At 33.3% G+C, this 12,967-nt stretch overlaps 1 protein-coding gene across 1 annotated transcript in view; it reads right to left on the bottom strand.

Annotated features, from left to right (window-relative positions):
- The window catches only part of LOC150095074 (WD repeat-containing protein 44), a 362,406-nt gene that overhangs the window by 88,056 nt on the left and 261,383 nt on the right, over positions 1-12,967 (bottom strand). Inside the window, exons 15-16 of the mRNA XM_090411421.1 lie at positions 5,554-5,676; positions 484-675 (exon numbers count right to left, since the gene is read on the bottom strand). Coding sequence (XP_090267547.1) covers positions 484-675; positions 5,554-5,676 — 315 coding nt within the window. The remainder of the gene's footprint in view (positions 1-483; positions 676-5,553; positions 5,677-12,967) is intronic.

The following is a 12,967-nucleotide window of genomic DNA, read 5'->3' as shown; positions in this document are numbered from 1 at the left end:
TTATTTTAAGGTATTTCCAATGAACTTAATTATAGTAATTTCTTAATCATCCAACAACAACAAGAGCACAATTTGCCAGTGAGATAATTGAAGGACTGGATAACAAAGTACAACCGCATGGTGTTATACCAGAAGTTAGTTGACATACTAATGTAGTTAAGGGTAGATCAATTGAAGATTCCTTTATTTCAAGGTGGAATAATTGAGAGATCACTGTATCTATTAAGCATCAAACAGATCTTAAACAGCGGCAAAATCAAACAAAGGTGCTGGATCACATCAGATATGTAACCAATCAGGTACTTTTGATTTTTCAATGAGTGAGTCACACCCTATCCATTATGAGAAAATTCTCTGATCTTCAGAATTAAAACTACATATACAAGGATGTGTTATATAGAAAGAAATGATTAATAATAGATTAATTGACTTGTACACTGAGTGTTAACCATCAACAATAGTAAATAAAACATATATGCTTACCTCTGTATTATAAAAAATGCAGCGACCATCATAAGAACCAACAACAGCAAATTTTCCATTCTGACAAAAACTTACAGCAGTAATAAGTTTTGTCTGGCCACTTAATTCATTCCATAGAGTTACTTTCTTGTCTGGAATATTCCACAATCGCAGCTTTCCATCAAGTGATCCACTCAAAAAGTATCTATCATCCTAAAAATAAATTAAAATGATTTTAATAATTACAAGCAAAAAACAATAAATGCTAATTTATAAGCTGTATATAATACTGGAAATGGAGATGTGATTTAGAATTAACAACCAATGGGATGTTATCCTGATCAACCATAGTAATCATTGGCTTATGCAAGTTTTTTTTTTTTTTTTTTAAATATCAATCCCACATGAGAGGTTGCAAAACGTATTAAAAATATGCAAGAGTGCAGAATGGAAATGAATGGGAGAGGTGATATGTTTCCTGAACTGGAGGTCATAATCCTTGGGGGGAAGGCTAGTAGAAAAGAATTATACTAGCCATTCCCAAAATACCTACAGAAAAAGGTTTAATGCAAGAACAGATCATCTATAAGAAAGTAATTACAGGAATTCTTTGCAAGTGTGTGTTTGTGAGAGAGAGAGAGAGAGTCATTAGTAAGTGGACTGCCTTCTTCTGGATGGCATCAGGAATTCCAAGAGATTTTTAGTGCACCACTCCCTAAATATTAGAAGGAATTTGTCATTTGAAAGCGATAGAATTATAATGAACAATGAAGCTCATCTACCACCATGTGATGCCTAATATCATAGAAGCTTGATTATTTCCTCTGGGGAGGGGGAGGGATGGATAATACACCTAAATCTCTGGATAGTTTTACCTGGTGTTAAAACATCCACCCAATCAGATGATTTAACACCTTGACTGGGGATATGCCAAGAGCTACTAATAGGATTTGGTGAGTGTAGAATGATTGGCTTATTCTGTGATGGTCTGAACACCAGTTTCATCAGCAATTTAGACCTCTGAAGTTTAGTACTCAGATGAATCACACTATACCCTCTACTGAGCAGATGGATGGGTGTAGCAGATACCCACCGAACATCTCTTACCAGAGTGATTAGCTCCAACACTTAAATACAAAGGTGGCGGTGTGAGAGTATGGTCCTGTTTTTTCTGGCAGTGAACTCATGAAATCCACTTGGCTATCCTAAGGAAAAAGATTTCAGCTACCTTGCTGGTCCAAATATGTACTATAGACATAATTTGATGATACTCATAAATTGACTCAAGAAATTTTAAATGAGATCTTAAATAGAAATCACACTAAATTCAAGTGATGAATGTTTGTTCAACCTATATTATTACCGTGGATTGGCAAAAAGTTGAGAAGAGAAAAGAAACCTATTAGTGTATGCATAGGAGTAAATACAAATACAGATTATCAGACTCTTATTTGTTTTATATAACAGTTTGAAATGTTCACAATTGGAATTTTCACGATTTTCCAGAAAACAAGCATGACATCCAGGACAAAGAATTTTAAAGAACTCTACAGAATGGATTGACAGAATGGTTTATATACTGCAGTCATAATTTTGCGTTGTCTAATTTTCATTTATATAGCCCAATTGAAAATGAAACAGGCTATTTTACCATCAGTTGATCTTAATTACCAAATTTCATTAAATTCCATTCAGCCTGTGCAGAGTTATTTACTTTAAGTTTGAATTGTTTTGTTAAATTTAACCAATAAAAATGGTCTGAAACAAACATGAAAAACTGAAATGAGGAATATTTCAATAGATATTGCAAATACAAAATTTCATCAAATTCCAAACAGTAAGGGGAGAGTTGGTGTTTTTATCCCTTACTCCAAATCCTAACCTGCATATGATGTGATTAAAATGAAAACTGGCATGATTGGACAAATTGTCATACACTGATTGCACTAAAATTTGTCTAGCCAAAGCCTGGATACAGATGGACAGAAACAACAGAATCAATCAACAAGGTACTCACTATGAAATGCCCATGGCAAGAATGGAACATACAGAACTTGGAAAGAAGTCAATGTACATTCTGATGGTCAAGGTGCATCGCCATGTAATGAGTTATGTGTTTGTAGCCAGTATAAATTAGAGGAATATGATGCTCCCAAGTCAGTGCAACTGTCCAGGTGAAGGGAAGAACTGACGGAGTTTGAAAGAGGTGTTGTGATAGGATACCTGCAGTGAACGACCCACCACCACCACACTCACTGAAAATGACCATTCAAGGATATATGTAAAAACCACCATTTTTCATCAGATGATGCTTTGAATGCACAGTTCCGAGCAATGACTGGAACCTGAATCTCTGCATAAAACACTCAGAAACAAGGCTCACTACATGGATTTCCATGGTAGGACTGCAATATGCAATTCCCACATTACCTGAACCAACATGTAGCATTGACTTCAGTGGTGCAAAGAACATGTACAGCAGGATGTGGAAGCTTGGAAAGCTGTGGTTATGGAGCAATGAATCACACTATACCCTCTACCAAGCAGATGGATGGGTGTGGCAGATACCCAGCGAACATCTCTTACCAGAGTGATTAGCCCCAATGCTGAAATACGAAGGTGGTGGTGGTGTGAGAGTATGGTCTTGTTTTTCCTGGTTTGGCCTTGGACCTATGGTGCCACAAACACTGAACTCCGAGAAATATCTGAACATTTTGGACAATGCAAGCCATTGTCTCTTTAAGCAAGACAATGCACAGTGTCATAAGGCTGCTGCCGTAATTGCATGGTTTGTGGACATGAATGTCTCCACACTTGACTCTCCAGAATCTCAATTCTATTGAACATCTGTGGGATGAACTGAAGTGCTGGGTGATGTCAAAGGAATCCCACAACAGTCCAAGACAACATTACATGACTACAGGAAGAATGGTTCAAAATTCCTATTGATCGTGGAAAGTATGCCCTGCAGAATTGCTGCAGTCATCGCAGTGAAAGGAGGTCCTACATCTTATTAAGGTGAGCGCCATGGCTCTTTGTTCCTCACACTATGGTGTCCATTGACAAAAGTATTTGGACATCTTACATACCATGCAAATTTCGGATCTTACCACACACAAATATTCAGGGAGTATCTGCACAATTCTGGTAAAAAAAGTGGGATGCTGAATGTTTTGCACTGTACTCTATGCCAAGATGCCATGTTCAGCTAAACTGACAGACTTCCAACATGGAATGATAGTTGGGTATCACATCAGTGATATTTCTGTCTATGACATTGCTACCAATCTCAGTATACTGAAATCAACAATTACTTATGTCATTCATAGATGGAAAGTTGATGGTTCTACCACAGCAGAAAAACATGCTGGAAGGCCACTGATACTCACTGACAGAGATTGTTTGAGCATCCTGCATGTCATGAGCAGTAGACCTTGCAGTCAACCTGGAAAATGTTCCAGGGACATCTGTGAGCACTAGAACTGTCCACACATCATCTCCCCCCCCCCCCCCCGAAGGCCAAATGACATTTAGACTGTTGTCTTTCACACCGTTCCTGAACTCTAGATGATTAGAAAATGGTTCTGTGGAGTGACAAATTGTGCTTCCAAATGTTTCACTCTGATAGTTATGTTTGGATCTGGAGATTACCCAGGAATGGTTCTGGCAGGACTGCATCATTCCAACTGTCAAGTTTGGTGGAGGCTTAGTAATGGTATGGGGATGTGCTCAAAACCATGACGTCAGATGACTACCTGGACAACTTCCTGCTTCTGATGCTGTGAAAGTACTTCTGCAGTGACCTTTGCATGTTTCACCACGACAATGCAACATCCCACACTTTAGACTGATGTTTTTCACATCATTCCTAGACTGTAGGATGATTAGAAAATGGTTCTGTGGAGAGAGAAATCATGCTTCCAAATGTTTCACTCTGATGGTTGTGTTTGGATCTGGAGATTACCCAGGGAATGGTTCTGATGCTGTGGAAGTTCTTCTGCATGTCAGACTGGTTTCCACAAAGCAACTTTGAAGTGTTGGACTTGATGGCTCAGAGTCCAGACCTCAATCCCATCAAACATCTTTGGGACAAATCAGAATGCTGAATTTACTCTAGAACACTGCGACCATCACAAGCATCAGCAATGGAGGTAGCTTTGCATGGGGAATAGAATATTCCTGTTGCAACTTATCAGAAATTGGCCGAAAGCATGCCCTGAAGGGTAGTTGCTGCCATTCAGGCCAAAGGTGGTCCCACTCAGTACTAGAAATGCAATTAAAATGTATTTTTTTGATTATAATTAGGTGTCCAAATACACAGAGAGAGAGAGAAGTAACTAGTAAGAATCATGTTATGTGTGTTGGTTTTGTACGATCACAGTAGCTATAGCAAGCATATATTACCCACCAACTGTTGCCTATTTATTTATAAAAATATTTCCATTACTGAATTAGTTCATTCAGGTCTATGATTTTGGAGTTGGTGTTCTTGCAGATATTCTTGTTTCTGCCCTCTTAAGCTGGTTTATGATTTGAAACAATTTTTTTTTTAAAGTAATGATGCTTATTTCAATATAAAAATGAAACGGACAAGTTGTAGAGTTATACTGTTGTCATCTCCTGAATAACGTCTCCAAGTTGGAGGACTAAAAATTATCCAGAATTCTTATATACTCAGAGTTTTCCTGGTTTACTGGATGTTTTGTAATTCAATGTACATCAAATTTCAATGTCTAATACGCATCAACTAAACTATTTAAATTCCAACTTGAACTGACATGACAAACCTATTTTATTCCAATTCTAATGAATATTTTACTATTTCTCTTTTCAGAGAAAGTAATATCATATCATTTGAAGTGACAATTCATTAATAATAGTCAGAGACGTTGTGAGGAATTTTGGTGCCTATGGCCAGGAAAGAAAATTGCGCCGTTCTAAAAAAAAAAAAAAAAAACTTTAAAATCTCAATTTTTGCACCTATATAAAATTAGCACCTATGGCCAGGGCCATATTGGCCATAACCTCACTATGCCTCTGATAATAGTTTAATGAAAGATCAGTATGTAAAAAAAGATGAAAATCACTTACTCTAGGATGAAATGCAATAGCAGTAACAAAATCTATATGCTGGAAACAGCAAAGACATTCTCTTCTTGATATGTGCCATAATCTTACTGTTTTATCCATGGATGATGACAAAATGAAGTAATTCTGAAAAAAAAAAAAAAATCATTTGTATACAGGAAAAACAAATATTAATTCAAATAATATGGCTGTATATAATTTTATGTAATTGTTCCTGCTCACACTCATATGTAGAATACTACAGAAATAAATATGTCTTAAAATAGTCATACATCCATAAACTGTCAAAGACAAACTAACATTCAAACAAATCAGATGAAGTCACATGCAATTAGCGTGCTGGGAGAATATATATCATGTGATTATGAAGGCCAATTATAGAGTACTGAGCTTTATAATAATGACATAACTGTGAAAACTTCAATCTGGAAGAAAGTTTACACACTTGCAAGAGTAATGAAATACAAGTAACTGATGATAGAATATGAATATGGAAATAATCCAGTAAATGTTACTCAGAAGTCTGTTGTGTCAATTTTGTTTTATATTATTATTTATTTTTTTTAATAGTAGTTCATTATACAAGAGGGTGTTTAGCCTATAATACATTGACATCACAGATGTGCAGAAAGTTGAGTAGACAGATGATTAACATTTGAAGACAAACTGCACACTTTAGAAATAAATAGCACCACAATGTAAACTTATCTGATTCTGTCAGAAAAGATGATTGCATAAATGGTATATGCTATTATTCTTATTAAATAATTAAAGAAGCTGAATAATATTATAATTTTTTAATTCTGCAATGTTATAAGGACTTTTCATTATAATGGTCCCATAGCCAGGCTTATCAATGTTTATGAATGAACAACAAATAATTATTATATATAATTATTAATTATTATTATACACCTTGATGTTCAGTTTATGTTTTATCATTGTTGAATCATTCTCTTCTTTCAAAAGATGTACATGAAATTCTGTATTTTTCATAAGAAATTTCACTTTCCATTTTAACAGAGTCTAATATCCATAAAAATATCATTATAAAGAATTATACTATTTTGCACCAAAGTGCTAATTATTGAATGGATTTCAATGAACTGAATTTCTATCTATGCCAAATTGGAACTGCTATACAGATCTTTCTTTCTTTCTACATTGGATGAGATTTTATGTTAATCTATGTTCAGTAAATAAACTTTAAGACAATTTGCTAAGTAGGCAGCGTATGTTTCTAACTGTAGGTTCAAATTACACCATCTTCATGGTGGTTTGTGAATGTCTTTAGGTGATACATAAACTTTATTGCCCAGTGTAAAACCATAATCCTTTGCTTGAAGTGGCTTGAAAAAATTCACTGCTGGTCTCTAGAACAAAGTTTCCGAATATTTTTCATGATTCTGTATTCTAACTAATTGCTAAGAGAGTAGTGAATAATGTGAGTTGTTTATATGATGATGAAAAGTCAAAGCTAATAATCAGAATACTTCATGTGACTTGATATTTGATAAAAAGGAGATATTGAAAAGGTATATATATATTTTTGTAGCCACGAATAAAAATTCATCATGGTATTATTTTAAACATGCTGAAGTGGAGATATGCAAGCATGTGTAATAAGTGCTAAAAATATCATGAGTAGGCATATTTAAATAAATATAATACTGGAATAAACTCAAGTAAAATATTATTTTATTAGTATAATTTTTGGCTAAGTATCAAAGGCATCTTCAATACATGTAAAAAGATAATCTAACAATAACTGACAATTCCAAAAGGCACCACCTAAGTAGCTAATGTAAGATTACTAAAAACGGTCATTAAATTTCCTGACTTATTAAAAAAAATAATCTCTCTCTCTCTCTATATATATATGTTACGGTTAAAGTGAATAATTAAATTAATCACTTTAACCGGCTAAAGTGAATAATTCCTAAAGGAGTCTGGTAAATGTAATAAAAACATGTTTATAGGTTATATATATAGGTTTTCATTCTCAATGGAAATTATAACAGCTTAGGTTAGGTTAGTTTATAATGAAAAAAGTAAGGAAAGTACTTCTTTTGCACTCAATGAAATCAGAAATCATTATAAACTAACCTTATAAACTAAATTATAAGTGATAAATCCGGTTATTATTAATAATTACCGGTTAAAGTGAATAATTTAGAGAATTAATCACTTTAACCGGGTAAAGTGATAATTCCTAGACAAATGATTTAAAAAGTATTTAAACAGATCTGATGCCCTTTGTGGAAGAGAGTACTTTTTAAATCAGCTAATCTTTTCTAATTTTATTTTATTTAATTGTACATAAAATTATATATAATTATTTATTTTTTTAAAATAAATAAGTTAAGAAATTTAATGACCTTTTTTAGTTATCTTACACTAGCTACTTAAGTGTTGCCTTTTGGAATTGTCAATTATTCTTCGATTAGCTTTATACACGTACTGAGGATGCCTTTGATACTTAGTCAAAAATTATACTAATAAAATAATATTTTAATGCGAGTTTATTCTGGTATCTGTGGTATCTAGTCATTGATCAAGTGTTTTATTTTTAAATCAACTCTCAGATCCATAACTTGTTTGAACACTGCTAGTTTGGTGTTTTGGCTAATCTCTCTCTTATTCCATAAAAATTTATTCAGCTGACTATACCCCATACCAGCTTTTCTTATTCTGTTGTCGATTTCTATATTTAATTTGCAATTTTCACTAAAAATTGTGCTTAAATAAGCTGAAATAGTTTCCTTGTTCTATAGGTTCATTATCGAGTCAGCAATTGAAATTTTCTATGTTCCTGCCTATATTTCTTTTATTACTGATTTACATACCAAATTTGTTATAGCTGTTATTCAATTAGCTAGAGAATCCTGGAGACTTGCACTAGATGTGTTTAGGAGTATAACATCATCTGCATAAAGCAAAGAGCTAAGTTTGACATCTCCAATTCTAATATCAGGCCGAATGCTACTTTCTTTCATAATGCTACCCATGTAGATGATGAACAAGTGTGGATATAATGTGCATCCTTGTCTTATGCCGATTTTACATCAAACCATCTTTTATATCCTTCAATTCTAACTGCTGACTTAAAAAATAAATATAGACTATGTATTGCTCTCCATTCTTCTTTCTGTCTAGTATTTATTGAACATAACTTTTATTTATTTTTTCTATTTATTTTAATACAATACATTAGCCCTACCAGTCTTAATGTATGGAAACGAAATCTGGACAATAAAACAAAAAAACAAAGATTAACAACAGCAGAAATGAAGTTTATGAGAAAAACTGCAAAGTATACCCTATTTGATCACAAAAGAAATGAAGAAATTATGAAAGAATTAAACCAAGAACCAGTAATAGAAAAAATTAAAAAATATAAACATAAATGGATGGAACACGTTCAAAGAATAAAAACAGAAAGATTACCAAAACAAGCCTTAAAATACAAGCCATTAGGAAAAAGAAAACCAGGACGTCCTCTTAAACAATTCAATGATGACTTCTAAGGCCGGAACTAGGGCCATGCTAGGCCTAAATCCTTGATATGCATCATGATGATGATGATGATTTATTTTAAGATCTATCTTCTTGCTTTCTATGTTCAGTAGATTTATCATTTCCTCAGGTTTTGTGCTGATTCTGAAATTAATTCAATATTATCTGCATATCTTAAATTGGTTAATTTTTCACTTTTTATTGTCATGCCTTTGGAACTACAGTTAATGATTTGAATCATCTCCTGAAGTGCTGCTGTAAAAATTTTAGAGGATATAGAATCTCCCTGTCTTATCCCCATTTTGTATAGGGATCTTGTTGCTTTCTATTTGTTCTTATTTTTAGAGGGACCTGTGGCATAGTATAATTATTAAAAACAACACGTAAGTCCAACGTAATAACATTAACAACAATAATAACGACGTTATTACTGTGGACTTACGTGTTGTTTTTAATAATTTCTATTTGTTGTCTTATAGTTGCTGTTCCACTTTTGTATATGTTTTTTTAACAGTTCCATATATTCACTTGGCATGGATTGATTTTCTAGTTTCTATTATTGCAGAAGTTTTGATGCTGTCAAAGGCTTTTTCATAATCCATAAATGCTAAACAAAGAGGTTTTTGATATTCTGTTTTTTTCCATGATTTGCCTCAGTGCATGTATATGATCGATTGTACTATATCCTTTTTGGAATCCAGCATGATCTACTAGTTTTAAATCCAGAATAGGTGTTGCTCTGTTAGTTATTGTTTTTGTAAGTATTTTATACAGAACTGATAATAAGCTAATTGGTCTGTAATTCTGCTTCTTCTTTATCTTCTATTTTATAAATTAATGTTAATATTGCATTATTCCAGATTGCAGGTATTTTCCCTTTATCAAAACATAAGTTGATAAGGTTTGTTAGATGTTTAATTAATTCTTCACCAGCAATCTTTATTAACTCAATTTGAATTTCATCTTCTCCTGGAGCTTTTCCATTTTTCATTTGATATATAGCTCCATGTACTTCTTTATAGATTATTGGTAGTTCAAAATTATTTTCAATATTGGAGTTACTTCTATTATTCTATATGACTGAAGAATGGAGAGAATTATCCTAGGAATAACACTAATGAATAAAAAGAGGAAGGAATGGATCCTTCCTGAATGGATCAGATAACAGACAAAAGTTTTGGATGCAATAAAAATTGTAGAAGCATCCAAATGGAGATGGGTAGGACATTTGGCTCAAGGAATGGATAAGGACACCCAAAAACAAGATGGAAAGATGAAATAGAAAAACTGGCTGGAAAGAGATGAATGGCAGAAGCAGAAGACTGGGAAAATCATGGGGGAGAGCCTTCAATTCAGCATGGATCGAAAATGGCCGAGAAAGAAGAACGTATTGCTCTGTATAATTTTCCATGTATCCCATATAATTGTAGTGCTTTGAAAAGCTTTTCTCTAGGCACCTTGTCATTTGCCTTTTCCAGATCTAGAAAACTTAATTACAGATCCTTGTTATATTCCCATGATTTCTCAACTATTTGTCATAAAGTGAAAACTTGATTTTGAGAACCTAGCCTGAACCTAGCTTGTTTTTCTTCAAGTTTCTCTTCCACAATCTTTCTCAATTTCTTTTCAAGTATGCTTGCAAAAATCTTACCTGGAACACTTAGTAGAGAAATTCCTCTGTCATTCTCACATTGTTTTATTACTTTTTTTTTTTATATGAGAGCTCTACTCCAATCATCTGGAATTCAACCTTCTGCCCAGGATCACTGAATTATGCAGTATAGCTACTGTAAAACTTTTATACCGCCATAGTTAAGCATTTCTAGTCAAATATCTACTCCAGCTGCCTTCCACATTTCAAGTTTTTGATTTGTTTTTCTACTTCAAATATTGACACTTTGCATTCCTCTTGAAAATGTTCTGTCACAGCATGTTTAACTTAACAGTTTTTCAAAATAATTACTCCAGACATCCACCAGGATATCCTTATCTTCAGTTTCATGTCACCTTTATCATTTTTGATTCCCTTTACAGTACTCTTTCTTTCATTCCTAAGCTTTTTTTCAATAGCCTCCAGAACATTTTGCCACTTTCTTGATATTTATTTTCCATACTCTTACCAAAGTCTCCCCATGACTTTTGTTTAACTACTTTTACACATAGCTTAGCTCTGTTACATTTTTCTCTGTATTCTTTTAGGACATCTGCCGACTTATATGCTAGGAACTTTGGTATGCTTTCTTCTTTTCCAGAACTGCTTCTTTAACTTTTATTTTTATATCATTACAGACAACTTTACCACGTACCCTCCTTCACTGAATCAGTCAATGTCTTCTTCAGAGTTTGCCACTGAGATTCCAAGGTTTGGTTCATGTTTTTAAACTGCTTCATATTTTCTTCAATGGTTGTATAGTAGAGTCTACAGTTTACCTGTAAAAGCTGCTCAACTTTAATTTTTTTAAAAACTTTCTTACATACTGTTCTTTTCAATGTAATATCTATTTTTATTCTGCATAGCATTAAGTAATGGTCACTTTTCCAATTTCAAATGCTCTGTATATTCTTGTATCTTGAATCAGTATGAAGATATCACTATCAAAAATGACATAGTCAATGAGGCTTTTCTTATTTCTTCTCTCCATGTAAACTTGTGGACATATTTATGTTGGAACATGGTGTTAGTAATGACTAGTCCATATCCAGCAAAGAAATTCAGCAGATACTTACCATTATTATTAGCTTCACTCTTCTCTCAAAATGTTCCTATATGGTGAGATTCATTTCCTACTCTGCTGTTTAGATCTCCAACAAGGAACCCCCCCCTCCTTTTTTATGTCAGGTGCCAGTTCTAATGACTCAGAAAAAAATCTTCCACTCTTTCTTAGAAGAACCTTCTGTGGGACCATAGACACAAATAAGATTCATTGTCAATTTCCATTTTGAAGTGTGCTTTACAATCAAGAAGTCTATCTTCATGTTTGGTGTTGAAAGCTATCGATACTCCTTCCTTTCCTTGACCATTATTGTCCGAATACAACATCTTATAATTATTATTTAGTAAGAGCTCACCTTTTTTTAATCTTATTTGTTTCAGTGATGCCAATTATGTCCACGTGGTATTTTTTCAATTCTTCTGACATCGAGCTTCTTCTTCTTCTTCTTCTAGATGTTGAGTTGGAGCTTGTTCCAGTAGCTGACTATTCACTGCTTCCATGATGAAAACAGGGAACCTTATTTAACTGGGCAACATGAAATCTCATTATGTTGTACCATTGTATGCATTTGTGGTTTAAGCCGATAGAGAATCCAATTTGGTCGGCAAGTTCCAAATTGCCAGCTCATCCGATACCTAGTAAATACCTACTAAAAGTGTGCACCATGTGATGGTGAGGATTGGACACCTGGTCAAAAGCCCCAGTCTTCTCTACATTTCTTAAAAGGTGATATGGAGTTATTTGGCTTTGATCCTTAAGTGACCCTGCTTAAAGCTTTTTATATTGCTGGATTAATTTGTATAAATATTAAGTCACATTTAGAGGACCACAACCGTGATAAGTTATGCTTTCTACGTGCACATTTTAATAAAATGGACAATTAAATAATAATAATAATAAAACAGTTTATATGTTGAGTTATGTATGTTTGTGTTTTCCTTATCTTTAAAGCTGTTATTTATGTTTCGAAATAATAATTTTGTTTATTTATAATTTATATGAATAATATTAATATTTTTACCCTGTTTTAGAATAAAATTGTTATTACTGATATTGGAAAATGTTGGTAAATTTGCAATCGCTAGCGAAGCCAAATCAATAAATTTATATGGAGTAAGAAAGAAATTAGCCCAAACAAATTTATATGGAGTAAGAAAGAAATTAGCCCAAATCCTACACAATCTATA

This window comes from Typopeltis vanoorti, chromosome 21 (assembly GCF_054136105.1).
Source record: "Typopeltis vanoorti isolate ZY-2024b chromosome 21, IOZ_Tvanoo_1.0, whole genome shotgun sequence".
Lineage (NCBI taxonomy): Eukaryota > Metazoa > Arthropoda > Arachnida > Uropygi > Thelyphonidae > Typopeltis > Typopeltis vanoorti.
This window is presented reverse-complemented; position numbering and strand designations above follow the sequence as displayed.